Source organism: Notamacropus eugenii, chromosome 1 (genome assembly GCF_028372415.1).
Source record: "Notamacropus eugenii isolate mMacEug1 chromosome 1, mMacEug1.pri_v2, whole genome shotgun sequence".
Taxonomy (NCBI): Eukaryota; Metazoa; Chordata; class Mammalia; order Diprotodontia; family Macropodidae; genus Notamacropus; species Notamacropus eugenii.
The window spans coordinates 349,653,754-349,679,618 of record NC_092872.1 but is presented as its reverse complement, the minus strand read 5'-3'; the positions used below and the strand labels follow the sequence as shown (position 1 = coordinate 349,679,618).

At 34.4% G+C, this 25,865-nt stretch overlaps 1 protein-coding gene across 9 annotated transcripts in view; it reads left to right on the top strand.

Annotated features, from left to right (window-relative positions):
- Positions 1 to 25,865, top strand: part of MARK3 (microtubule affinity regulating kinase 3) — a 136,806-nt gene that overhangs the window by 55,456 nt on the left and 55,485 nt on the right. For 8 of the 9 annotated variants that reach the window (XM_072630138.1, XM_072630136.1, XM_072630137.1 and 5 more), the window contains exons 4-6: positions 5,515 to 5,563; positions 16,102 to 16,167; positions 21,156 to 21,226. In XM_072630138.1, coding sequence (XP_072486239.1) covers positions 5,515 to 5,563; positions 16,102 to 16,167; positions 21,156 to 21,226 — 186 coding nt within the window. The remainder of the gene's footprint in view (positions 1 to 5,514; positions 5,564 to 16,101; positions 16,168 to 21,155; positions 21,227 to 25,865) is intronic. The other variant, XM_072630133.1, reaches the window with a different exon arrangement.

Genomic DNA, 25,865 nt, shown 5'->3' with positions numbered 1-25,865 from the left:
AGATATTGAAAACAAAACAGAATCCCAAAACACCCTCAGCTCCACAATTTGATTTGCATCAGTATAGCAACAAAAAACTAAATTCCTAAATGCAACTTTGGACTAATTTGGAAAAGAATCACAGTTTTTCCTTTTACTCATTGTTGAAACTGGTCTTTCATTTAAAAAAAAATTGTAGCCATCATACAGGAGCAAAAATTCTAGTGAATAGAGGTGAATCACACTAGTTTATTTCTTATTTTGATTAAATTTTAATGGCTGCATTTTGTATTGACTCATTTACATGCCATATTCGGCTTAGACTGCTTAAGAGATATGTAATGAAAGAATTTGGAACCACAAAAAAATAAGTAAAACCTACATTTCCACATAATCTGCTTTGATAAATGTTCTCATCAGGCACTCCCTCTATGTTGATGAAATTACATGTCCAGTAAAAAAATTAGTAAATGCTTTTGTAAAATGGAATAATTGACATTTTTTGTTATGCAAAATTGAGTAACAATATTGGTCAGATTTCTTATTAGTTCCTTTCTAATTTTGTGCCTACTTTGGATTTGGTGTGCTCGATGTAGGAAGCATAATATAAAGAAGGGCACTAGATTTAAAGAAGATGTTTTAGCAAATATTGAGAGGAAAGACTTACATACACTTGTTACTAATTAAACTTTACAAGAAGATTTGAAAGCAAAAAACTAAAATTGAAACAATACTTCTTTATAGGAACCTCCATTTGTATCTTAACTTAGTTAAAAGTAAATTTACTTGAGTTAGACTAGGTTATGGGTGCAGAATGGTCTTTTATTTGCAACTTTACTATGGATTTGTTAGCTTGGGAAAATCTCCAAGGAACTACATATTTAAATAGATGTGTCAGTTCATAGGCTCATTTGAGGATTTCTCCAAATGCATTTTGTTTCTCAGCTATTTCTCCATGGAGAAATTAGGGTGGATCTAAAATTAGTTCTATTCCTGGTTGACTTTGGATCATTGTGTACATTGTGATCATTATTAAAATGATCATCCAGTGTATAATTTATTTAGGCTTATAAGTAGAGGAAAACATTTGACCATTTCATTGCTTATACATCTCCATCAGAAAGTATGGGGAAAATAGTAAAACCAATCTTTCTTTTTTTAACTCCTTAAAGATTTTGAAGGGGGAAGAAGCTAAAAATGAACAGCCAAAATTAGATATGAAGGTATAGTGATTTCAGTTTATATGTGTTACCCTTATCTCCTATTCTCATAGTCCAGTAATCTGTCATCTGTTACCTTAGTTGTCTGCTAACTTTACCCAGCTGGAATATAGCCAGGAACCTGGGGAGAAGCAAATCAACCTCCGAGTAGCCAAGATAGATGTGACAGATTTTCTATGGAAGTTCTTGGACTTTATTCGTCAGGGAGCCACCCAGGACTTTTTCTGAGCCCTTCGTACTCTTTAAATAGAATTTTCACAAATTTTATTAGTCTGGTTTCTAATACATTAGAAGTGGGGAAAAGAGGTTGTTACAAGCAGGGATGTAGATAATTTGTTCGAAATGGCAGCTGATAGCCTAACAGCAAGTGGAGAGTCAGAAAAACTGAAAAGAAGACAAAACTACTCAAAAAGCACATCCTGAGACCATTTTATATAATTGTCATCCAGTACTTGTAAGTTACTTATCATATTCCCCTTTCATCCAGTGTTAATAATCTTCCTGTGACATGGACTCAGAGCCTTTTGCCACCATATTTGCTCTCTTCTAAGACATTTTTCAGCATCCAAAAAATAGGAAACCAAAATCACAAAATTTAAAATGAAATGAGATGATGTTTTTTAACATTCATTTTTTTGAGTTCCAAATTCCTTCCTTCCCTTCCCCACCCCACCCATTGAGAAGGCAAGCAGTTTATTGCCCATTGTACGTATGAAGTCACAGAACATGTTGCTATGTTAGCTGTATTGTGTGCCATCATCACCCTCAAACAAGAAGAATAAAGTAGGGGGGAAATGCTGAAATCAAAATTCTTGTGTTTATCAGTTCTCTCTCTGGAAGTGGATATCTTCTTTCATCATGAGTCCTTTGGAATTTTTGTGATTCATTGTATTAATAAGAATTGCTCAGGCTTTCACAGTTGATCATCATACAATGTTACTGTAACTATGTATAATGTTCTCCATGTTCTGCCCACTTCACTTTGTATCAGTTCATGTAAGTGTTTCCTGGTTTTTCTGAAACCACCTCCTTCATCATTTCTCGTAGCAAAATAGTATCCCATCACAATCATCTCCCACAACTTGTTCAGCCATTTCCTAATTGATGGTCCATCTCTTCAATTTCCAATTCTTTTCACCACAAAAAGAGCTCTATAAATATTTTTATGCATATATATGTCTTTTTTCTTTGATCTCTTTGTGATACAGATGTAGTGGTAGGATTTCAGGGTCAAAGGGTTTTTTTTATAACCCTTTGGGCATAGTTCCAAATAGTTTTACTGAATGGTTGGATCAATTTACAACTCCACTAATAAATGGTATATTACTGTATGCATTTTTTCACATCATCTCCAGCATTTGTTATTTTCTGAAAGGGATAATTTTTAATAAAATGTAGAGAATATTTTTAAAAACTCAGAAACTATTTTAAATTACATAACAAACTGAAAATTTAGAGAAAATAGATGAATATTTGCTCCCCAAAATTAAAAACAATATAAATGCTCGTTGACTGGCTGATTTGATAATCTAAATAACCTACCAGCATACATAAAGACTTTCTGTGATAAAACAGTTTTCAAAGAAATAAAAGACCTGATTAAGTACAAAATGCAGGGTTTTTTGCTAGGGAGGCTAATACAGTAAAATCGTTGATACTCTATTAATCTACAAATTTGTTATTATACCAGTAAAATGTTGGGGGAGACTGGACAAAATAATTGATATTCTTAAAAAGTTAGGAGAAAATGAGGAAGGCCTGTATCAAATTCATGGGAAGATAGTGGACAAGAGTTCACAGGATAGGCAGGTATGAATAGGTTGCAATCTGTAACATTACAGGAAAAACCCAAATTGAGGGAGTAAATGTCCATCCATCTATTTGAATATTTTAATGTATGATTAATTGTCCTAAATGTTTCTCTAATGTTGAACTGTTCTAGGTGTCCCTTGTATGAATCTTAACTTGCTTGCAGTGAAGTACTTACTGGATATATTACTATAACCTTCTTGCAAAGATGTTTTCTGCATCAGTATTATAAGATTGAGCTATAATTTACCTGCTTTGTGTCACTTGCTTAAGCCAGGACCATAATATTGTATTAAAAATGGAGTTGGATAATGCTTTCTGTGTATTTTGAAGACTAATTTTGGTTATTATTTGAATCTGGTTCAAGGATCCTCATACTCGTTCTCTCTCCCTTGCCCCTCTCTCAACCTCTCACCCCTTTGGCAGATCATCCAAAGCTAGCCCAGTTTCTTTGAGATTGAATTGTCATGAATTTTTTTCAGGCTTGATCAAGTAGTTACTGACTTACTGATTTTATTGGTCTTTTAAAATGTTTATTAAAATTGTATTGATATCTTTTTTTTAATGTATCCCTCCCCTTCCTCTACCCATTGAGCCGTTTCTTATTACAAAGAATAAAACCAAGCAGCAGGAAGAGGAAAAACCAGTTCACCATAAAGTAATCCTCACCCCACCTGAGTCTGACAGTATATGAAGTGCTTCATACTCAGCCTCCCAGTTTGTTTGGTTATTAGTTTCCTTGGTTTTGTTATTTAAAAAAAAAATTAGTTCTCAAGTTTTTCAGAATTATTCATGTAGTCTTTATTTTCTTCTCAAATTTTAAGGCTTTTTATCATCTTTTTTAGCCCTTAGAGAACAGGAAAACTAGGCATAACCTTAGCAATTGCTCTAATTAATTGTGACAGATACTTCTTAATGACATATATACCACCTAACCCTCTAAGTTGTTGACTCAGGAACAATGGAAGGGCCACTTCTGAACAGTTCTCAGCCCTTTTTAACTTTAGTTGATTTCATTCTTCTCCAGTCAGTCTATTTTATACAAAGCAGTAGATATTTATTAGACTTTTCTCTGTGTTATGTACCTTGCTAAACATTGGAGACACAGAAACAAGAGAAATAATTCCCCCCCCGCCAAGGAACTTATGTTACACTGTAAACAGATAGGTAATGCTTGATTATTTCAAGAGGGAGAGAGCACCAAGTAGAACAGGTTTTTAACCTAAGATGTATGAATTTGTTTTTTTAAAGCACTGCTTTGATAACTATATTTCAATATAGCTGATTTCCTCTGTAAACCTACATATTACTCATTTTAAAAACATTACTGTGGATTTGTAGGCTTCACCAGAGGGTTCTGCAACACAGAACTAGTTAAAAACAGTATAGAGGGATCTGGAAGAGCTTCCCATGTGAGGTGGGACTTGAGCTGAGCCTTAAAGGAATCTAGGGATTCACTTCTAAGTGGATAGGGTTGAAGTGGAAATGCATTCTAGGTCTGAGGAAGCACTTAGGCAAAAGTATAAAGGCAGGAGCTTGAGTGCTGGCCTCCAGGAATAGCTAAAAAAGTAATTACGTTTGGCAGGAACTTGTGCTTGGAGGGGGAATGTTGTGAAAGAAACTGGAGCCAGATTGTGAAGTAGTTTACATTTTATCCTTAAAAGTAATAGAGAGCTACAGAAGACTTTTGAGCAGAAAGGGGCTTCACAAAACCTTTGTGAAGGTTCAGCTTTGGTGATAATGGTGACATATATAGTGGGTCTGGTTTCCTTTTTTTTTTTTTCTTCTTAATGTGAGTAAGTGTGTCTTAGAAACTGTTCTGCAACCTGACCAAAAAAACTCTACTTAATAGGTAGAAAAAAGGGATACATAGAAATGGATTTGTTATAGTTTACAAATTTATCTCTCATTATGTCATAGCTATGGTCTTGAAAAGGTATTTCTACATCAAATCCTAATTTTAAGTTACCAGGCAAGTTTGAAGTTTAAAAGAATCCTAGCATGACTTGTTTTGTGAAGCCCCATCTCCTATTACTGTTATTTCTAGTCTTGCATTCTGGTGATTGTTTAAAATCTTTTATTTGCTTTGAGATTCAAGACCTTACGTGTTTATGGTAAAACTCATTTTGACTACAGTAGTGTTTCCCCATTTAGATAGTGAGAACTTGAATATGTAAAACAAATTTGGTCTGAAACTTCATTTTGAAGATTTAAATACTGTTACCCCAATATCAAGATAAAATCAGAAATGTGGTTTGTTCTACATTATTATAGACTTTATTTGTGGTAGCAAACTAAGATTTATACTAATGCTGATCCCTATTTCATAAGTTAGTCATAGGCAAGAAACATTAACATTTGAAATTAATCAGAGTAATCCTCTAGGAAAGGAATGTTTATGCATTCATTTTTGCCTATGGAATTTTGTACTGCTCCATTGGGATAGCCTGTTTAGTAAATTTTTCGTATTTCATTTTCTTTTCTGTTTTTTTTTCTTTTTTTTTAGCTCTTCAGAGAAGTAAGAATAATGAAGATTTTAAACCATCCAAACATAGGTACTTTTGTTTTATTTTAAATGCTTTTTGAATCAAATGCGTTCTGGAAAGGCATGTCTCAAAGTTGAATGTCTCTTCCAAGAAAGGTGGCCCTTATACAATTATATTTTCTTAAAGCATGAAATTGTTATGGTTTTGATTTTCTAGAACTCCACGTAAGAGAGTATGTATAATCTGCCTCTAAGTCGCTGAAGTTCTTGCCCTGACATAGTGAACTATTAGGTGTTAAATTAAATGCTTGTCAGTTTAATACTTAAATGTTATAGTATTGCATGTGACTGAATATTTTAAATAGGATTAATATACATGTCGTATGCCAAATTTGTCACTGTTGCAGACCTTTTATCCTAACCATCAATTCTTATAAATTGATGAATAGAAAGAAAAGAAACACAGAGATGGAAATTTGTTATAAATGTGTCTTCCTTTATGCAAGAAACATGTTCCTGAAAAGTTCTTCTGTATCAATCCATGTTTTAAGTCACTAAGGAAATTAAAAGTTTAAAGTTGTCTTAGTGTGACCTTTTTTGTGAAGCAGCCATCCCTACTTTTTATTTTGTGTAAATCTGATTTTCATATTCATATTTCAAATAGGATTATGGCCGCATTGCAGGAAAACAAAAGATGGTTAAAAAATTAATATAGGATATAGTGAAATTGTTCTTTTAAAAATAGCTGGGATTTTCAAGTAATTACATGGTTTGTAAAAAATCAAGTATTTCACTAGTTGGATGTTTTCAGTACTTGAAGAAAAAATTTTATATATGTATTGTAAATGAAGATAGAACAAAAACCAGGATTTCTTTTTCTGAAACAACAGAAAATGATTTTTTCCTCAATAAAAATGGTCATACCAGAATTAGCATGGCTAAGTTCACAAAAGCACTTTATAAGAAGGCTGACTGCCATAGTCAATTAAGATATGGGTAAGTTGCAGTCTGCTTCAGTAGATGAAGCATAACTTACTTCTGGATATACAAATGGGCGCAAGTGATACTGCCCAAAGGAACTCTAAAAGGCATTACTAAGAATTATGAAGTTTTAGGCAAAAAACTGAAGATTTTTATGATTCAGAGAATGTTCTCACTGCTTGGGAACAAAACAACTGATTAATGAAATTGTGTCTAAAACAGGACTTGAATTTGGGGATCGTATGTTAAAATAAAAAAGAATGACAATCTTAGCTATCAGACAAATGCTGATAAAAATGTTTTTGCCTGGAATCTAGTAAATCTGGTCAGAAGGGCTTCCCTTTTAGGAAGTGGAAGAGAGGAGAGTGCTATGTATTTCAGCAGCTTTGATAGCATAGAGACCAGCTCCAACTTATTAGTAATAGTTCCTAAAAGCCATGTCCAAGAAAGGAGCCCCCAGGAACTTCATAGCTTCAGCTGACTTATTCAAAACTACAGAAGTTTATTTAACAGCAAGATGAACTCAGGGATTCTAAAGCAAAAAACCATGCACATTTTCCTTTAGTAGATAAGACAAAGATTTGAAGGATAGGACTTTTTCTTGTAATATGACTCTAGAAGATTATTCCTTATTTGGAAGCAACTAGCTAGGTAAAAGGGGGGTTGTAAGGTAGGATTATATATTAAGAGAAATTCATGTGGAAATTTAGAAAACTTTAAGGGGAAAACATACTGGAGGACATTACAGTGAAGGTTAACGAAAGGAATGAAACAAACCAGTCATATCTGAAAACCCTATGCACCCTCAAGACAGAAGAAGTAGACAAGTTCTGGAAGCAGATCACAAGCTTAGTTTTATTATTAAATCACAAGCTTTATCATTAAATAATAATTTAATCCTGCAAAAAGTGAAGAAATCAACTAAGAGAACTGTCATTCCGGACCTGGTTCTACATAGGAAGAACTAGCTGCTAAAGTAGAAGTGACACTAACCTTGAGAGGATATGGCTATTTTATCTTAGAACCTGTTATAGAGTAGAGGAAGGCTGACAATAATCTGATGTACACTGTAGGTTGTGGGAATGCAGATTTCAAAGGATTCACAGAAAGGATGATAGAATCCCATGGATTAAAATTCTACATCAAAGTCAGTCCCACTGAGTTTTAATTTTCCTGAATAAATTTGGCTGACAACAAAAAACAATTCTGATGAGTTGGAATATGGGGAGTTCTTTGAAGATACCAATGTGGAAACATGGTGAGAACTTAGAGATGCATATAGGAAATGGAAGCAAAGGTCAGGTAACAAGCATGAATAGATAAGAATAGTCTCTATAAGTATAATGACCAAGCTTGGCCCAAGAGAAGATAAGAAAATGTGTCTCCTTTCTTTGCAGAGGTTTGGGGAGGTTGTGGGGGAGCGTGGAAGAATATGTGTTTGGAACATTGCATGTGTACTGTGAGACTTGATAGGTAGGTTAGCTTTGCTGAGCTGATTTTTTTTCTTTTTTATTCATTTCAACAAATGATGGCTCACAGGAGACTGAGGTGGAAAGGGATAAATTTTGAAATTGAAGTAATATAAAAAGATTTAGACACATTTTTAAAAGAAAACTAAAATCAAAGGTAGTTTAGCCCTGTGTGATGTTAAAATTGATCAAAAGATCATTGGTTTTTATTTTAAACTATGTAGAGAAAAAGATCAAAAAAAAAAAGAATAGGACTACTCAGGATGGGATAAAGACCACGGATAATGGGGATCAGGCAGAAGTATGCAACTCTTGTTTTCTTCTGTATGATCCACCAAAGAAACTAATTTAAGAATTACAAAGAACCGAACAAAAATGACTAATAGGAACTTGGAAATCAAAATAACTATGACGATAATAAAGGGCTACCTAGCCAACTTTGATAATTTCAGGTTGCCATTCCCTAAAAGACTTTGTATTCCAGGGTACTAAAAGAATTGGTGGGTGTGATTACTGAACCATTGTGATCTTTGAAAGCTTGCATGAATGACAACATAAATTACTTCAGATACCTCCCTACTTATTATCGAATAATAGTTACTAGTATCTGTACAGTGTTTTAAGATTTCCCAAGCACTTCACAGATTCCATTTGGTTCTTACAACAACTCTGTGAAGTAGGTGTTATTATCATTTTCCCCTTTTTCAGATGAGGAATCTGAGGCTGTCAGAGGTTAAGTGAAGACTTGCCCAGGGTCACACAGCTAGTAAGTGTCTGAAACAAGATTTGAACTCAGGTCTACCTGACTTCAAGTCCATCTAAACTGGATAGCAGGTTGGCTTAAATTAGATTTCAAACTCCATCTTATATCATGTACCATAATAAACACCTGAATACTTAAGGTTACACCACAAAAAATGAGAAAAGAAGATCAGGTAACTTTCATAGCTATCTGTCATAAAGTCAGTAAACATATTAAAGCCCCTACTATGTGCTAGGCACTTTGGTAAGTGCTAGAGCTATAAAGAAAGGCAAAAAACAGTCCTTAAGGAGCTCACAATCTAATTGGGGAGACAATATGAAAACAGCTATGTACAAACAAGACATATAGAGGATAAATAGTAGGTAATCAATATAGGGAAGGCACTAGCATTAAGAGAAAATCAGGAAAGGTTTCTTATAGAAGGTAGAATTTTATCTGGGACTTGAAGGAAGCCAGAGAGCAGAGGTGAGAAGGGAGAACATCCCAGGTATGAAGTAGCTAGTGAAAATGCCCAGAGTTGAGAGAGATGGAGTGTATTTTATTAGGAATAGCATGGAGGCCAGTGTCACTGGCTCTCAGAATATGTCTTGAGCATAAGATACAAGAAGACTAGACAGGTAAGGGGAGGGAAAGGGTTTTGAGTGCCTTTAAAACAGGATTTTATATTTGATATTAGAGGTAATATGACCTATTATTGTGTAATTAGGGTTGAATTGATGAGATTTGGGCATTAGGGAGATCAGTTAAGCAAAGGAGAGGAAGATAAACTGGAGTGGGAAAAGACTTGTTACAATAGTCTGAGTGTAAGATAATATGGCCTGCTACCAGCATGGTAGCTATGTCAGAGGAAAAGGAGCATTTGAGAGATTTCAGGAAAGTAAAATTGATAGTACTTGCCTCTACTTTGGATGTGGGGGGCAGGGGCAGTGAGGGTGAAGGATTGAGGATGATACCTGGATTGTGAGCTTGGGTGACTGGGAGGATGGTGGTAATAGGAAATTTATGCAGCAGTAATAAAAAAGTTAAGAAGGGGGTAGAGTTCAGGGAAAAGATGATGAGTTCAGTTGGGGACATATTGAGGTTAACATATCTACAAGACATCCAATTTGAGATATATAATAGGCAGGTTGGAGAAATTCAAGACTGGAGAAGGTTAGGATTTAGGATTTGAGAATCATCATCATAATGATGATAATTGAATCCAAGGGAGCTGACGGTATTACTAAGTGAAATTACTATAAAAGGAGAGGACAAGCAGGCTCAGGACAGATCCCTAGGGGATACCCACAGTTATCAGGCATGACCTGGACAAAGATCCTGCAAAAGAGATTAAAAGAAGGAACAGTCTGAAGTAGTGTCACAGAAACTTAGAGAGAAAAGAATATCAAGAAGCCAATGATCAGCAGCGTCAAAGGTTATGGAGATATCAAGAAGGAGCCGTTGTATTTGTCAATTAAGAAGTCATTAATAACTTTAGAGGGAATGTTTTTAGGTCAATGATAAGTTTGGAAGCCATTTTGTAAAAATTTATGAATGGAGAAAAAATTCTTGACTGAAATGATAGCAAAAGATAAACTAGTTATTTGAGTTACACGAAATTGTAAAGGTTTTACATGAAATCAGTGCAGCTAGGACAAAAAGAAAAGTGTCCGTTGAGGAAAAAAGTGTTTGCATCAAATATCTCTGGTAAAGTTTGGTGTTCCAAGTAAATAACGCTCTCTTGCTGTCTCTTTCTTACACACACACACACACACACACACACACACACACACACACACACACACACACACACGCGCGCGCGCGCGCGTGCGCGCATGTGCAAATGGTTGCGTAGTGAATCGGTGATGAAAGGAACAGTTAATGAATAGTTCTTCAGTAAATAATGGCAATCTATAATCATCCATATGAAAGATGGCTCCAAATCATTAATTATAGAAATGCAGATCAAAATAACTGCAGATTTACCTTGTTCTCATCAAATGGATATAGATGATGCAAGTTGAGAGTGGTCAGTGGTTGTATACTTTTTGGAAAGACAAGCACACTGATAGTATTGCAGCTATAAATTGGCCCGTTCGTTCCAGTAAGCAGTTTGGAATCACGCTAAGAAAGGTGACTAAAGTGTTGTATATTCCAAGGAGGTAAAGGATAGAAAGAAAGGTCTCATAACTAAAATATTTGTAACTATATTTTGGGTGGTAGCGAAGAATTGGAAATAAAGTAGGTGCTCATTGATTGAGGAATAGCTAAACCAATTATGATATGATATATTACTATAGAGATGCATGGCAGAACTTTGAGCTGATGCAAAGTCAAATACACAATCATAAAAACATGTACAGTGACTGCAGTAATATAAACAATATAAATGGAAAGAGCAGCAAAACGTTTCTAGTCAAAAGTGAGTTCTGTTTAGTTATAACCAAATTTTACCTTGAAGAAGAATTGAAAATGTACCTCTCTCTCTTCTCATTGCAGAGATAAGGGACTATAGATATCCTCCAATACTGCATATAAGGTCAAAGTTGGTTGATAAATTAGTTTTGCAAAGCTTTTTTTCCCCTTTTTTATTCTTTGTTATAAGGAATGGCCCTCAGGGAGGAGGTGGCATATATTTCTAAATGAAAGTAATATATTAATTTTTGTTGATAAACTTTTATTTTTATAAATCCTTTTTTATAATGATTATGGGGATTGGGACTGAAGAAGGGCTTCACTTTTCCTCTCAGTCTCTCCACCTTTCAGTCGGTCTCTCATATCTGAAAAGTTTGAGATTATCTTTGATTCTTCACTCTTTAATCTCTGATATCCTGTTACCTATCAATACCACCTCTGTACTCTCCTTCACTTTGTCTTTTATTACTTTTCCATGGCTACCATTCTAGAACAAGCCCTCATTACTATTTTTCTCTATCATTACAATAGCCTCTTAATAGATCTTCTAAACCTCCCAGTGCACAAGAGTGTGTGCATAGCTCCAGAGATGTTTAAAAAAAAAAACAATGGGTGAAAGTTATAGAGAGGCAGATTTCAGCTTGACATAAGGAGAAAATTTCCTCACAGTTAGAGTTATTCAGAATTATGATGTGATTCCTCAGGAGGTAATGAACTTCTTGTCCCTGGAAGTTGTCTGATGGAAATGACCACTTTGGATATTATGGAGTGTATTTTTATTGGTCAAAATGACCCCTGAGTTTCTAGCATTGATTGAAATCCTTATATTAATCCATCCTTTGTAGTTCAGTCTCTAATAATTTATGTGATTTGGGCAAATTACTTAATCTCTCCAGACTTCTTTTTCCTCTTTTATAAAAATGTGGCTACTTGGGCTAGAATGAACTGTGACATTCTTTCCTATTTGAAAATCCTATGATCCAGTACTATGTATAATAATATCATAGCCAACATCTTTTAGTGCTCATGATGTCCAGGCACAGTGGAAATTAATTCAGTGACCACTGTGTGTACTGCATGGAAAACATGTATCTTAGCATTGGAACTTCATGGGATTTCATGAAAATATGCAAGCACCTCTTTTAAATCATGCCATTCTTTAAAAAAAAAAAACTACAAATAACTAAGGACAGGGAATTTACTTTTAACTTGTTAGATTTTACATTTTTAATTTTCCAAAGTCTTAACTGTTTTTTACAAGTCAGTTGAAATTTGTGATCTTGTGAATGTCCCATGAGAGTTTTTACAGTAACCAATACTGTGCAGTTTTGCTTTGCTTACTATATGATGATAAGCCAAAGAATCAGTCCGTGCAGTGATTTTTTTTATATAAGTATTTATTTAATCTATTATACCAAGGGTATAATCAACATTGTAGTACCATTAATTTCCTGACTCAGAATTTCACATTTTGAAAGAAGTTGGATTAGTATCTTAATGACTTCATCATTTCCCAAATGTTGCTGATTTTAAGTTTTATGGTACTTTGAGTGACCATTGACTAAGAGGTGAAATTTGAAGTATTGACAGTTAAAGGATCAAAGTCAAAATTAACTTATGTGAGATTCTGGTTTAATTGACTTTAAAAATCTTAAATTACAGAATCATTCTTAAGACAAATGAGTTTTAAATTCAGAAACAAGAGCTATCAAAATGTCTGTTATGATTATATACTATATATTTATAGTATTCTGTTATGATCATATACAATATTTAAAGGAAGAATTATACAGGATACCTTTTTGGTGGGAGTGAAAACATCTTGTTTTGATTTTTCATTTTATAAAAGCAAACAGTTTATTGCTATCACCCTTCATTGTTCCAATTTAAATTTCAAATTATATCTTTTAATTGGTTTGGTAATAGCCCGCTTCTTTTCGAAACACTTTACCAAAATTATTAAATGACATGCAGTCTAGATGATTTTAAAATAGACTCCACAGTTTTTACTACCTTAAAAGAGATTTGGTATTATATTTGCTTTTAGCTTTAGAAGTGTTTGAAGTTTAATTCTTTGGCTTTAAAAAAGAAAAATACAGGATCATTTTTCAGTAGTGGTTTATTTCTTGGTAACTTAAGTTTGCAGAATAAACCTTTGAAGAAAGTTGTTTCAGATAATACATATGAAAGCATCAGAAAATATCAGTCCCTTTCTCTACACTCATAGTCACTGTCATCATCTATAACTTGGACTATTGCAATGTCTTTCCAGCTTGTCTCTCTTGACTCTAATAACATCCTCTCTAAGGTCTCTTGACTCTAATGTCCTTCAGTTTCAAGGTGGTTTTGTCTCACCGTGTCACTTCCCTGACTGATGAGTTCTAGTGGCTCTGGGGTCAAATATAAAGTCCTTTGTTTGGCACTGGAAGCTTTTTATGATCTGGTACCTTCTTACCTTCCCAAACTTCTTACACTTACCTCTCCACCACACATTATGATTAAACCATACTGGTCTGTTTACAATTACTTGAATAAGACACTCCCATCTCCCCTCTCCATACCTGGCTATACCCTTTCACTTCTGCTTCTTAATTTCCTTGACTTCCTTCAAGACTTAACTCAAATCCATTTTTGCAAGAGACTTTTCTCAGGCCCCTAGCTGCTAAGGCCATCACCTCTCATTACTTTTTATCTGTCTTGTATATTCCTTATATTTTGTTCTTCCTTTAGAGTGTACGCTTCTCAATGATATTTATGTCTTCCTCACACTTAGCACAATGTATGACATAGTAAACACTTAATAAATGGTAGCTGACATTCTGTAACAAAAGGTATGCATTTGCTTTCTTAAGCATTTTGTTGTCTGTTAGAAACTCTTAGACCTAAGTGAAGGCAATTCACGTTGACTGGAAAATATTTAGCCTGCATTATAATTTTTTTTTTTTTACTAATTTGACGTACTGGAAAATTAAGGTAGGAATATTATTCAAAATGTTGGCTTTGTAGATTCCCATGTATTCATGACTCTTATCTTAGAATTTATACATTCCTAATACAGAGCTACCATACTGTATCTTTTTACTAGTCTTGGTAAAAATAGAAATATTCTATAACTAAGGGACATGATAGAGCAAGACCCTCATTCCCTTTGAAAGTTAATTAATGCTCTCTGAAATGCCCTATGTTCTGAGGTTATGCCTCTCCCATTTATCATAGTACAGTACCTTCCATTTCTCTCAACTTTTGCTTCAGAGTAGTTACTTTATAGGTCCTTGTTTTCTGTGGAGCAATTGAAATTTCACAATTTAACCAGTGATATTTTAACCAGAATAATATCCCAAAAACTGAAATTAAAAAAGATAATAATTTGTGAGCTTATAGAAAGTTCAGAGTTTCATCCCTCCTGTCTGTTGTTATAATTTCTTATCTCCCCATCTTTTTTCATCAGTACATTTTTCTCATAACTGTAAAATTAATATTCCTATTGCTGGTCTGATATTTCCCTTGCATTGGTTCCCTGTTTCATTTAGAAGAAAGTAGATACTTAGCTTAGCATTTAAGACCCTCCACAATAAGAGTCCAACCTACCTTTCCATCATTATCCTATACAAATTTAGTCCATATCCTCTATGTTCTGGCCACACTATCTACCTATTAACTGAACTCTTAAATCTTTTTTTTAAGTTTATCCCCTCACACCCAGAATACACTGCTTTTCTGCCTGTTGAAATCCTTTATTTCACGTTTGGCCAAGATATCATATATGCCATCATTGGAACCTTTCCTGATCTCTACCCCCTACTCCCAACAGAAAGTGCTCTCCCCATCGTATTTTTCTTAAATCACTTTATATGAGTTTTCCTTAGCCCACATCACATTATGTCATACACAAAACTGACATTAAAGTATAAGCTCATTGCGTGCAGGAATTGTGAGAATTTATCTCTTATTACCACTGGAACATCCTTCCCCCAACCAACCTACTATCATCCTGGACTTCCAGGTGAAACCAGGCACCAGGAAGGGGAGAAGGACTCTTCCCAACTCCTGATTACTTACTTTGCTGTCAAGGTTTGAAGGAGAAGGAAGAACCACTGATTCTCTTCCTTCCTAAGAGATGGGGGACCACCAGATCTTAACACCTGCCCTGCCTCTGTACCCTGCACTCTTGACACTTATGTCTGACTTACTGATGTAACCTAAGGACCCTTGGGCCTTACCATCCACCCCACCTCCCTGTATACTTAGGACTTTCCATCTGGTCTACAGGTGAACTTTTTAATATGTTGTCTCCCACACTTTGAGTTCCTTGAGATCAAGGACCATCTGAGTTTTTTCTTTTTTAATATCCCTAGTACTTAGCACAGTGCTTGGTACATAGTAAGTGCTTACTAATAGTTTTTTTTTTTTTTACTTGATTAGTACAGGATCATGCACATAATAGGTGCTTAAATGTTTGTTAAATTCAGTTAGTTTGTGACACGTATGAAATCTTGAGTACTATTATTAAGGTATATATGTGTATATGAGAGATGGTGTTAGAGGATGGAAAGGGTTATGTTCCTTTAAAATATGAGGAGAAAATAGCAAACTCACATGGGAAGAAAATTTACAGGTAAGAGTCAGCATTTAAATATGGTTTATCATGGTCTGATAAATGCAAAGTGAATTTGTTGGAATGTATTAGGAGTAATCTATATTTTTATTGATTTTAATCTTTTTATCTGCTAAAGTATGTTTGTGTGTGTGTATGCATTTATAGATTCACACACACACACACATACAGATATAGTGAAGACCCAGTTGGCATTTTTCAAAGAATCAGTTACTGAAAACTTTAAAAGGGAAAAAAACCTACTTAAAACTATGAACTTTAGGTTTTCAACATACCTAGTCCTACACTTACATTTACCTTCAAGTTTGCAATTGAGTAATGCTGGAACCAAATGTATATGCTCATTTGTTAGTAAATTTTACTTCCTTTTCCTAATCTCCCCTCAGTTAAGTTATTTGAAGTAATTGAAACTGAAAAAACACTGTACTTAATCATGGAGTATGCAAGTGGAGGTGAGTACATTTGTTTTTACTTAATTTGTGTTGCTAGCTTTCAGTTACGTTATTAATTTTGTTAGTACAATCTGCAGTAATCATTTATATATTTTAAATACCATAAGGTTTCTTTTTAATACTATGTACTGCCTGGAATGTCAGAGATCGTGACAAATAGTGAAATTGTCTGCTAGTTAACTGAAATGCAAGGTTATATGAATACAAACATTTGGCCCAGGTGCTTTGAATATGGATGTGGGCAAGAATTGTAGGACAAGAAGGCATGGGTGAATTTTAGTCTGTACCAAGGAAGGGAGTACTAACATCTGGAATATCACAGAAGTACTGAAATTCTGTATTGATTATATATAGTAGTTGATTACTGACTTTGCTTTTTAATGTATTTATAACATTTCTATAAAAATGATTTCCTTTTAACCAGTTAAGTTTTTCTTCTCTTGAATTTCATATAGAGTTCTAGTTAATTTATAATATATTTCACAGAACATTGAAAATTTTTTCTTTTACTAAAATCTTACTTATGAACGCATTCTAATAATCTCATAGTCATTCTACAGAAACAGCAGATAGAAACCGTTAGTAAATATTATTTCTTTAATGAACTTGTAAGTAAAAAGAAGTATTCTGAACTCAGGGAAAGAAAGAGTCATCACATGTACAAGTTTTACTTCTCTTTTGTCTTCTAAACCTCTAAATATGTATATGCACAGGATGTTTTCTTTTATTATGTACGAGATTTTTCTGAAGAGGCAAATAATCAAAATTGATTCATTTTAACCATATCAATTAAATGCTGTTGCCATTGGATTATCTACTGTAATAGAGAATGTTATTTTGTTTATATATAACCCTTTTCATAGATTTGTATATTTGACCTTCTTATTAGAGTGTATTTTAGTTTGATCAGTAAACGCATTTTGAGAAGAATTCCTGTCCTTTAAAAATGAGGAAACCTTAAGGTCTTGGGAAGGTGGTAATTTGCCCCAAGTCATATAGCAAATTAGTTGTAGGTCTAGGACTAGTTCCAGATTGCCTTACATTCTATTCCCTTGTATGCCACACTACTACATCACTGTTACAGAATGACTGTCTTAACATTGAAAGGAAAACTAGATGGGCTTAGTTGGACTTCGAAAAATCCACCTGGTCCAACCTATACCTAAATAAGAATTCCTGTACAATGTACTCAGTACCCATCCTTTGCTAGAAGGTCTTTAGTGAGAAGAAACTCAGTACCTACTGGGGTAGCCCATCCTACACTGAAATTGAGGCCAAACAGTATAGTGAATATAACATTAGATTTGGAAGCAAGAAATCTTGGTTTGAAGCCTATCCTCAGTGACTTTTGGTGGGTGATCATGGGCCAGTCACTTAGTCTTCAGAATTCATTCATTTGTAAAATGAGGATAGTAGTGCTTGCACTACTTAATTTATCAGGTTGTTGGGAAGAAAGCACTTTGCAAATCTTATAAGTGCTATAAACATAGGAACTGCATCTAATTATTAGGAGATGTTTTTCTTACATCTAAACTACTGCCTCCCTACAGCATATGTGAAGATAGCTGGCATATTCCCCTTAAATATTCTCTTCTTCAGGCTAACCATCCCTTCTTTAGCCCAAGATCTCATCTTGTTTGCAGTTTTTTGGAAATCTCCAGGTTATTGGTGTTCTTCCTATGATACCATAAAATGTACACACTATATGGTATGACCATGACAGAATATGCCTTTGAACTGTGTCCTTATTATTGGAAGGTCCTGCCAAACTTGCAATCCACTAAAACCTCCCATGTCTCAGTCAGAAAAATGCTGACTATGCCCAGTGTTTTACTTGTGAAGTTAAGTTTTTTAATTCCAATATAAGAGTTTATACTTAGCCTTATTAAATTTTTTCTCAGTAGATTTAGTCTAATATTCTAATCTGCTGAGATATTTTTGGACCCTGACTGTAATCTATTAGGTATTCCTCATTATAAATTTGAAAGCCTGCCATTTAAGTCATTATACAAGTTATTAGTAAATATTAAACAGCATAGGTCCCAGGACAGATCCTCCAGACCTTCTACCTTCAAAAATGACATCAAACTATTAATGACTACACTTTGGATTCAACTGTAAAATCAGTTCTAGGTACATATCTGTACTGTTTTCTGGCTGACATCTCTGTTTTTCCCACAGCTTTACTGTGAAACTTTATTAAATTTTAAATAAACTATCAGTAGCATTTCCTTAAACTACAATTTTAGTAACTTTCAAAAACAAGTAAAACCCGTACTTGATTCACCCATTCTTGTTAGCTATCATACTTAAAAAAAAAAAAAAATCTGTCTAGTAATAATGTTTCTCCCAATCTCCAGACTTTTATCTTCAACTGCCTATTAGATAATTTGAATGGAAGTGTCATATACTTAAACTTATTATATCCAAAACTGAACTTAGAATCTTTCTTCAGAAACTACTGCTCCCCCTTTATCCTCTCCCCTTCTGTTCTCTTGGCACAACCACTAACCTGGATTACTTCATGCCTAAATTTCTTCAATAACCTTCTAGTTGGTCTTCCTGCCTCAAGTCTGTCACTACTCTAGTCCATCTCCGTTCCTTAAGTGCTGGTCTAACCACGTCACTGCTTCTTCCAATTCAGTCCATTTCAGTGGCTCCCTTTTACCTCCACGATCAAATATGATATCCTCTTCTTACCCTTACTTCCCTTCCATTTATATCCCAGTTACACTCACCTCTTTTCTATTCCTTGCACAGTATACTGCATTTTTACTGACTGTCCCCCATACCTTGAAATTCTCTCCTTGCTTCTCTTCATCTCCTGGCTTTCTTGGTTTCTTTCAGCTCCTGCCTCAGTCCTGTCTTCTATAAAGGAGCCTTTCCTGATTCTTCCTTAATACTAATGCCTTTCCTCTAAGTTTATCTCTATTTTATCTGTATCTTAATTTACTTGGTTGTTTGCATGTTGTCTCCATAATTAAGACAGTGAGCTCCTTGAGAACAAGTATTGTATTTTGTTTTTCTTTGTGTCCCCAGAATTAATTTTAAAATCTAATTTGGGCAGTATTTTTTACGCTTCTTCATTATTCTTTATAAACAAGTCTTTTTCCTTCTAGACAAGTCCCCTTTTTCCTTCTCATCAGAATTGTTTGTCTTAAAATTTTCATTATTGAGAGCATCTTATCCTTCTGGACTGATTTCTGTAAAATTTTATTCCATGAGATTTAACCCTTTTTTCAATGAAATATTTCAAATATGTCCTGCCAAATTCTAGGGTGTTGCTTAGCTTTGTTTTCTTTACAGTCACAAATTCTAAGATAAAGTTAGTGATCACTTCCCAGAATTCCCATTATTTCTACCCTACCTACTAGTTCCTCCTTGTTGATGAAAATCAGTCCCAGATTTTAGAAGTTCCCCTCACTAGTTGTTCTGTACTTTTGAAGAATGGATTGGTCTAGTTCCTGCCTATAACTATGAATTCTTTAGGGCCTGAAGACACATTATTAGGTAACCTCCATACAGCTCATTTTTCTACCTGCAAAAATATGAGGGCCAAAATAAAGGAGTGCTTTGAATTCCTCTTCAACACTTCAGTACTGAGCTAAATGTGCTTTCTGTTGGAGATAAAGTTTGAATGCACAATTGCTGTCTGCCCTAACCATTATGCCCTCTGGACCATACTTATAATTTTAATAGCATTCCATTTTCATGTAAATTTGGTCTTCCTTTGGTATTATTCCTAATCATATATATCTTCTAAGTATCTCTCTACTTCCCCAAATAATAGTCTGTAAAGAAACACCTAAATGCTTCAGACACTTTTTAAAGTAAAGTTGACAGTTTTTTATGGTAGCAGCAAATTTAAAAGATAGTAGGAGTCCATTGAGAGACTGGCTAAAGAAATTGTGGTACATAAATATTAAAATATTACTCTCCCAAAAGAAATTAATGTGAATATGAAGAATTCAGAAAGGCATCAAAAGACTTACAGAACCTGATGCATAATGGAATGGAGTGAGCAAAAACTATATATAGAATGACTTCAAAAATTTAAATGGAAGGGGTACAAAAAAGAGGTTCTGAATGCTGTGTAATTGTAATGATAATTGTAGTGGCTAAGCTTAGTCCTGAAGAAAAATTCTTCCTCTTCCCTCCCTTCCCCGCCTTTTTTTTATGAAGAAGAAAGTGTTCAGTATTTCATATGTTTGACTGGTTGGTTAGTTTTGCTGAACTGCTTTTTTTCATTTTTTTAAATCTTTGTCATAAGAAATGGTTTATTAGATAAGAGAGTTGACATGGAATATATTCGTAAGTGAAGGTGATATAAAAACATGATAAAAGGGAAATAAAGACAATGGTGTGGGAAAGAAATTAAGGAAACTTGTGAATCTTCTTTATAAATACGTTAACTTTTTAAAATTCAGTTTTGATATAATCAAGAAAAATTTGAACAGAATGTCTCACAAAATAGGGATTCTAACAAGATGAGCAGCATAGTGGGAAAAGTTCTAGACTTAGAGTCAGAAGAACTTGAGTTTCAGTTCTGACTCTCTAGTTATGTGACCTGTCAAATCATTTACTATTTCTTAGTGTTAGTTTCCTCTTCTCTTGAAAAGGAATAACAACAGCTGTATCACAGGAAGGTGATGTTATTTTATGCTCACAGGTAAGGATCAAATTGAAATATATAAAGAGCTTTACATACCTGAAAGAATAATACAAATTTTGTGTTATTATCATTATTAAGATGTTAGACTATGTATGTAATTTTAAGGAAATTTTTTTATAAGTTAGATTTTATTGATGAGAATTGAATGGTAGTCATTAACCTTTAAAGCTAGCTGTAGCTATAATTTTATTTATTTTTTGTTAGAAATAGAACTCCATTTGGAAGCTTTGCTAGACATAAAGCATTTAAAATTCATGTTAAACTCTTTAGTTTCAGTAGGTGTCTATCTACTCACTTTTATTTTTCTCAATTATAGGTGAAGTGTTTGACTATTTGGTTGCACATGGAAGAATGAAGGAAAAGGAAGCCAGAGCTAAGTTTAGACAGGTATGCATGAAGTTCACTTCTGAACGAAAATGGGAAGCTAATAAGCATGTGTTTGATTTTTCTTAGTGTTTATGAGGTCTGGAACAGTGGTTTCCAACCTTTTTTAATTTAAAGATTCCTTTTCAGTGTCAAAATGTTACTCAGACTTGAAGGAAATTGTATCATTAGAATTCGTTGATTGACATAATGCATGATGACCAAAAACTACTAAGATTCGATAAACCTTTTAAGTGAATTTTTGTGTATTTTTGAAGTAACTCTGTTTAAAAAAAAAACTAGCAATACATATATGTGTTTTATGTATATGTATATATATATATATATATATATATATATAGGGACAAAATACTGTTTAGTTTACAGAAAGTATATTTATTATACAGTCGTTTTTGCCTATTTTGTTCAAACGAAATAAGATCATAATAACAATTCTTGGTGTGCATATGGATTTATGAAACTAGCAATAATTTCACGGTACTAAAAAGATCCTTCTCCAATGATACTTAATGGTGAGGCTATTGCTCTGGGTTCTTGAAGGCTATGCCAGTAGAGTAAAAGCTCTGTCAGGTCCTACCAAACCGGAGAGGCTTTTGAGTATGTACACCCTGGTGAATGGACTGTGTGTTTTCTATCTGAGAAACATCAAATGGCTTCTCACCAGAAGGTTGGACACCAGATTTTTTTTGGAAACAAGAATCGGTGAAGATTGTCAGGTCATGAGGAGGGGTTTACATTCTTCATCAGTTAAGAAGAATAATCTTGCCAGCCACTTGGAAGTGGCTAAAGCAATTACTCAGACTCTCATTCTTTTCATACTTGTGAAAGTGGATTATTCGTGAAAAACATTTTACCTTATAGGATCATAGGATTGTAGGAGCTTTAGAGATCATCTAATTTAATTTCTTCAACTTATATTTATCTAATTGTTACAAAGAAAATAGAAATTAAACTGCTTGTAGAACAGGTATGAGTTGATTTTGGTCTTTGTATCCTGTAAGCACTGACTGACTTTTCTTTGATATCCTTGATTCTTCAATAAAAGTATGCTGAGAGGAAAGGCTTTAGTATTCTTGTTGTGAATGATTCCTAAATTTCATTCCTGGACTCATTGACCCAGTATATAGTAGTTTGCCATATCCTGGGAATCCATTTTCTCATTGTGTGGCTGTTTGCTGAATCCTTCTGCCATGCTGAGGAAGCTAAGGTTATACAATTGTCACATGCAGATGTAGAAAGAAGGAATTGAACCCCCATGACTACTGAAGTCCTTTTTAGCCTAAAAACTGTTGAGACCAACAGTATCTGGCTGTGTATATAGTTATAAAAATTTGTCTGGATGAACAGGTTGTAATTTGCAGCAGATATACTGCAAAGATAGGTTCCCAGGAGAACTTAGTTTTATACTTACCCTACAGACTTTGGAAATGCGCAAAACTTATCATTTGGGGTTGACTCTAACACCTGAACTGCTTTGTGAGCCAAGTCATCAAGTTAAGCAAAATTATTCTTTAAAGTGCTACCTGGGTGAAAATTTGCCATATAGTATAATTTCATTTTCCATTTGTGTGACAAGGTATAGAATGTTAATGTAAAGTACACAAGTAATTAAGAACGCTTTCAGATTTGTTTTCCTTTGATCTTACAATGTATACTGCCATTATCTTCGGAACAGTTTTTCTCTTGAGTTTTTTTTCTGTTTTACTAGCTCCGAGTAATTATGTCTTTGAGTTGTACAATTGTTAGAAGGAGATGGAAGAGATGTAGATAGTCCATGAACTAAATAAGGGATTTTCAAAGTCTGACCCAGAGTTTTCTACAAGGGCTTCTAAGGGACTTCTTTTAAAGTAAGTGTAGTCATGGAAATTTTATTTTAATCCTCACCACTTACAAAATTCCTATAAATTAGATGAAATATTTATCTCTTTTCTATGGATAAGGGAAAACCCTTATCCATAAGACCCAGTGTATTATTTGCCCAGGGCCACAAAACAAGTCATAGAGTTGGGACCAGAACCCATATATCCTTACCTGCAGTTGACTGTCTTCTTCTCTAGGTGAGGCAGCTCAGGTGTGATTGAAACTGCACTAAATTTGGAGTTAAAAGATATCATCACTGTCATAATCATCATAACTAGCATTTGTATAGCACATTGCATTTGTTTTCAAATATTTTCCTATTTGATCTTCAACACCCTTAAGTGATAGGTGCTATTAAAAATTCCCATTTTACAGAAGAAGAAACTGAGGCAGAGGTTAAATGACTTTCCTAGAGCTGTGCAGCTAATAAATACAAATTGCTAGATTTGAATGCAGATCTTCCTGACTCCAAGTACAGTACTCTACTTACTTTATCATCTTGACTCTGTCACCTTCTAAATGTGAGATCAAGTCGTCACAACCTTCCTGTACTTCAGTTTCTTTAAATTGGTATATGATGCTATTTGTTGATGTTGTAGAATTGTTACAGTATAGTAATAGGTAGACAGTCATTCCAATTTGCCAATTACAAATCACATTTTTGCTTTCAGAAAATCTTTTCTAGAGCATTCCAGATATTAGTCCTTTATGTGCATTCTCATTTGGCCCTCAAAAACCCTGTGAGGTAGGGACTGCAGGTGTCTTCCTCATCGTACAGGTGAGGAAACCTAGATTCAAGGAGATTGTGACTGGCTTTGGTCATACTTCTCATAAGTGTCAGAATTGGAATTCAGGACCAGCTCTCTCCCAACCCCATTTCCTGGACTTGTTATGCTATTGATGAAAATTTTGAGTGACTAAACTCAGGTTGAAACTAAATTGAAAAGTACTTTAATACTAAAATTAAATGTAGGTAACTGAAAAAAAAGGTAAGAATGCAATATGGAAAACACTTAGATTCATATCTGGACTCTGTCACTACCATTGTGACTTTGGAATCATTTATCCTCTCTGTGTTTAACTGTCAAATGAGAGTGGAGTGGATAAACTTGTGAGGTCACTAGTAATTCTGATTCTATCGTGTATGTTTCATGAAATGATGCATCTGTCAAGCCTTTTTCCTTTTCTTAGTCCTAAAAACTAGGCAGTCAAGATATCTCCAACCATTTAGCTTGTTTTTCCCCCAACTTGGTTGATTGGTTGTTTGATGGCCCAGTGTTTTTGTTACCTTTGGCCTATTGAAGTAAAAGAACAAGGAGGAATTCATTCACATCACATATTAAGCATCTAATCTATTTTGGAGATACAGACAAAATAATCCAAAAATAAAATTGTTCTTACTCTCAGGGAGCTTTATTTTTTGGGGGGAAAAACAAGTACACATATGAGAATACAAAAAATGACCAGAGGCAATTAAAAATCTGTACCCGAATTCTCATTAGCTCCCATTGTTTATGTTAGTTCTTTGATCTTATAGCAACCACTTTCATTGTGGGGGGAAGAAGGCGGTGATTAGGAAAGGAAGGAGAATTTTGGTGTTACCAAATTTAGCACTTCTTTCTGTTATTTCTCAAATTACATGATTTGTTTTGTCAGTGGCTAAAATATTTACCAATATATAATATTGAGAATATTATTCAGATCTTATGAGTATAAATCATATGCAATAGTTTAGAAGCCTTGGGGTATAGTATTAAGTTAGATGGTCTGATCTTGAGGTGGTCAGGGATGTGCAGCATTCAAACTAAGATTTAAAAGATAACAATAAACCAGAACAGTGGGCTGAATCTAGTAAGATGAATTGAAGTACAGCCCAGGCCACCTGTTTCCTAGTCAAATATTCTTTCCATTATGCCATATTTTAGGAAATATTCTAAGGATAAATCCTAGAATCGTTCATACCTTGAACTTCTAGTGTTCTACCTTACCATCTGCTTTTTCTATTCTAAGGTTGCCAGGTGTCCTTAGAAAACATCATAGAGTGACCCAATTGGCTGCTGCCCAATTTTTAAGAGAAAAAAAAAAATCTAACCTTAGACCTTCACCCAGTGTCTGGTGATGTTTTTGACTATACCCCTTGACCTCTGCCCAGGTGGGCTGCTTAGAACTCATCCAGGTCAGAATTAACATGATTTATTCATATGATATAGGTAAATGAGAGTCGCCAGTTCTCTTCTTTCCTGTTATATGGATGACTAGCAGATCCTACTATCTTTCCTTGCACTTCCTTTTAAGGTCCTCTGCACTTCTGTGCTCTGTAGACCTGTGGCACAGTCTGCTGAGGTAACGTCTAAGGACAACTGAGGCTTGCCATCCACCCTTCCTTGTACCCTCAGGACTTTCTTTTTGTATCCTTAGCATTTTGAACAGTGCTTGGCATGTTTTTCGATTGTGTCTGACTCTTAATGATCCCATTTGAGATTTTCTTAGCAGCGATACTGGAGTGGTTTGCCATTTCTTTCTCCAGCTCATTTTACAGGTCACGCAGCTACTAAGTGTGTTACTCCAGATTTCAACTCAGAAAGACAAGTCTTCTTGTCTTTACTACTATTTACTGCGCCACCTAGCTACCAGATTGACACAGTAAATACTTAATAACTTCATTCATTTTTTGGTGTATCTATGAATTTACTTACTGCATCATTTTTCATACATTCTGTCTCTGAAATCCTGCATTTGGGGATTCTGTCACTTCTTTTAATACCTGCTCCACCCCAAAATT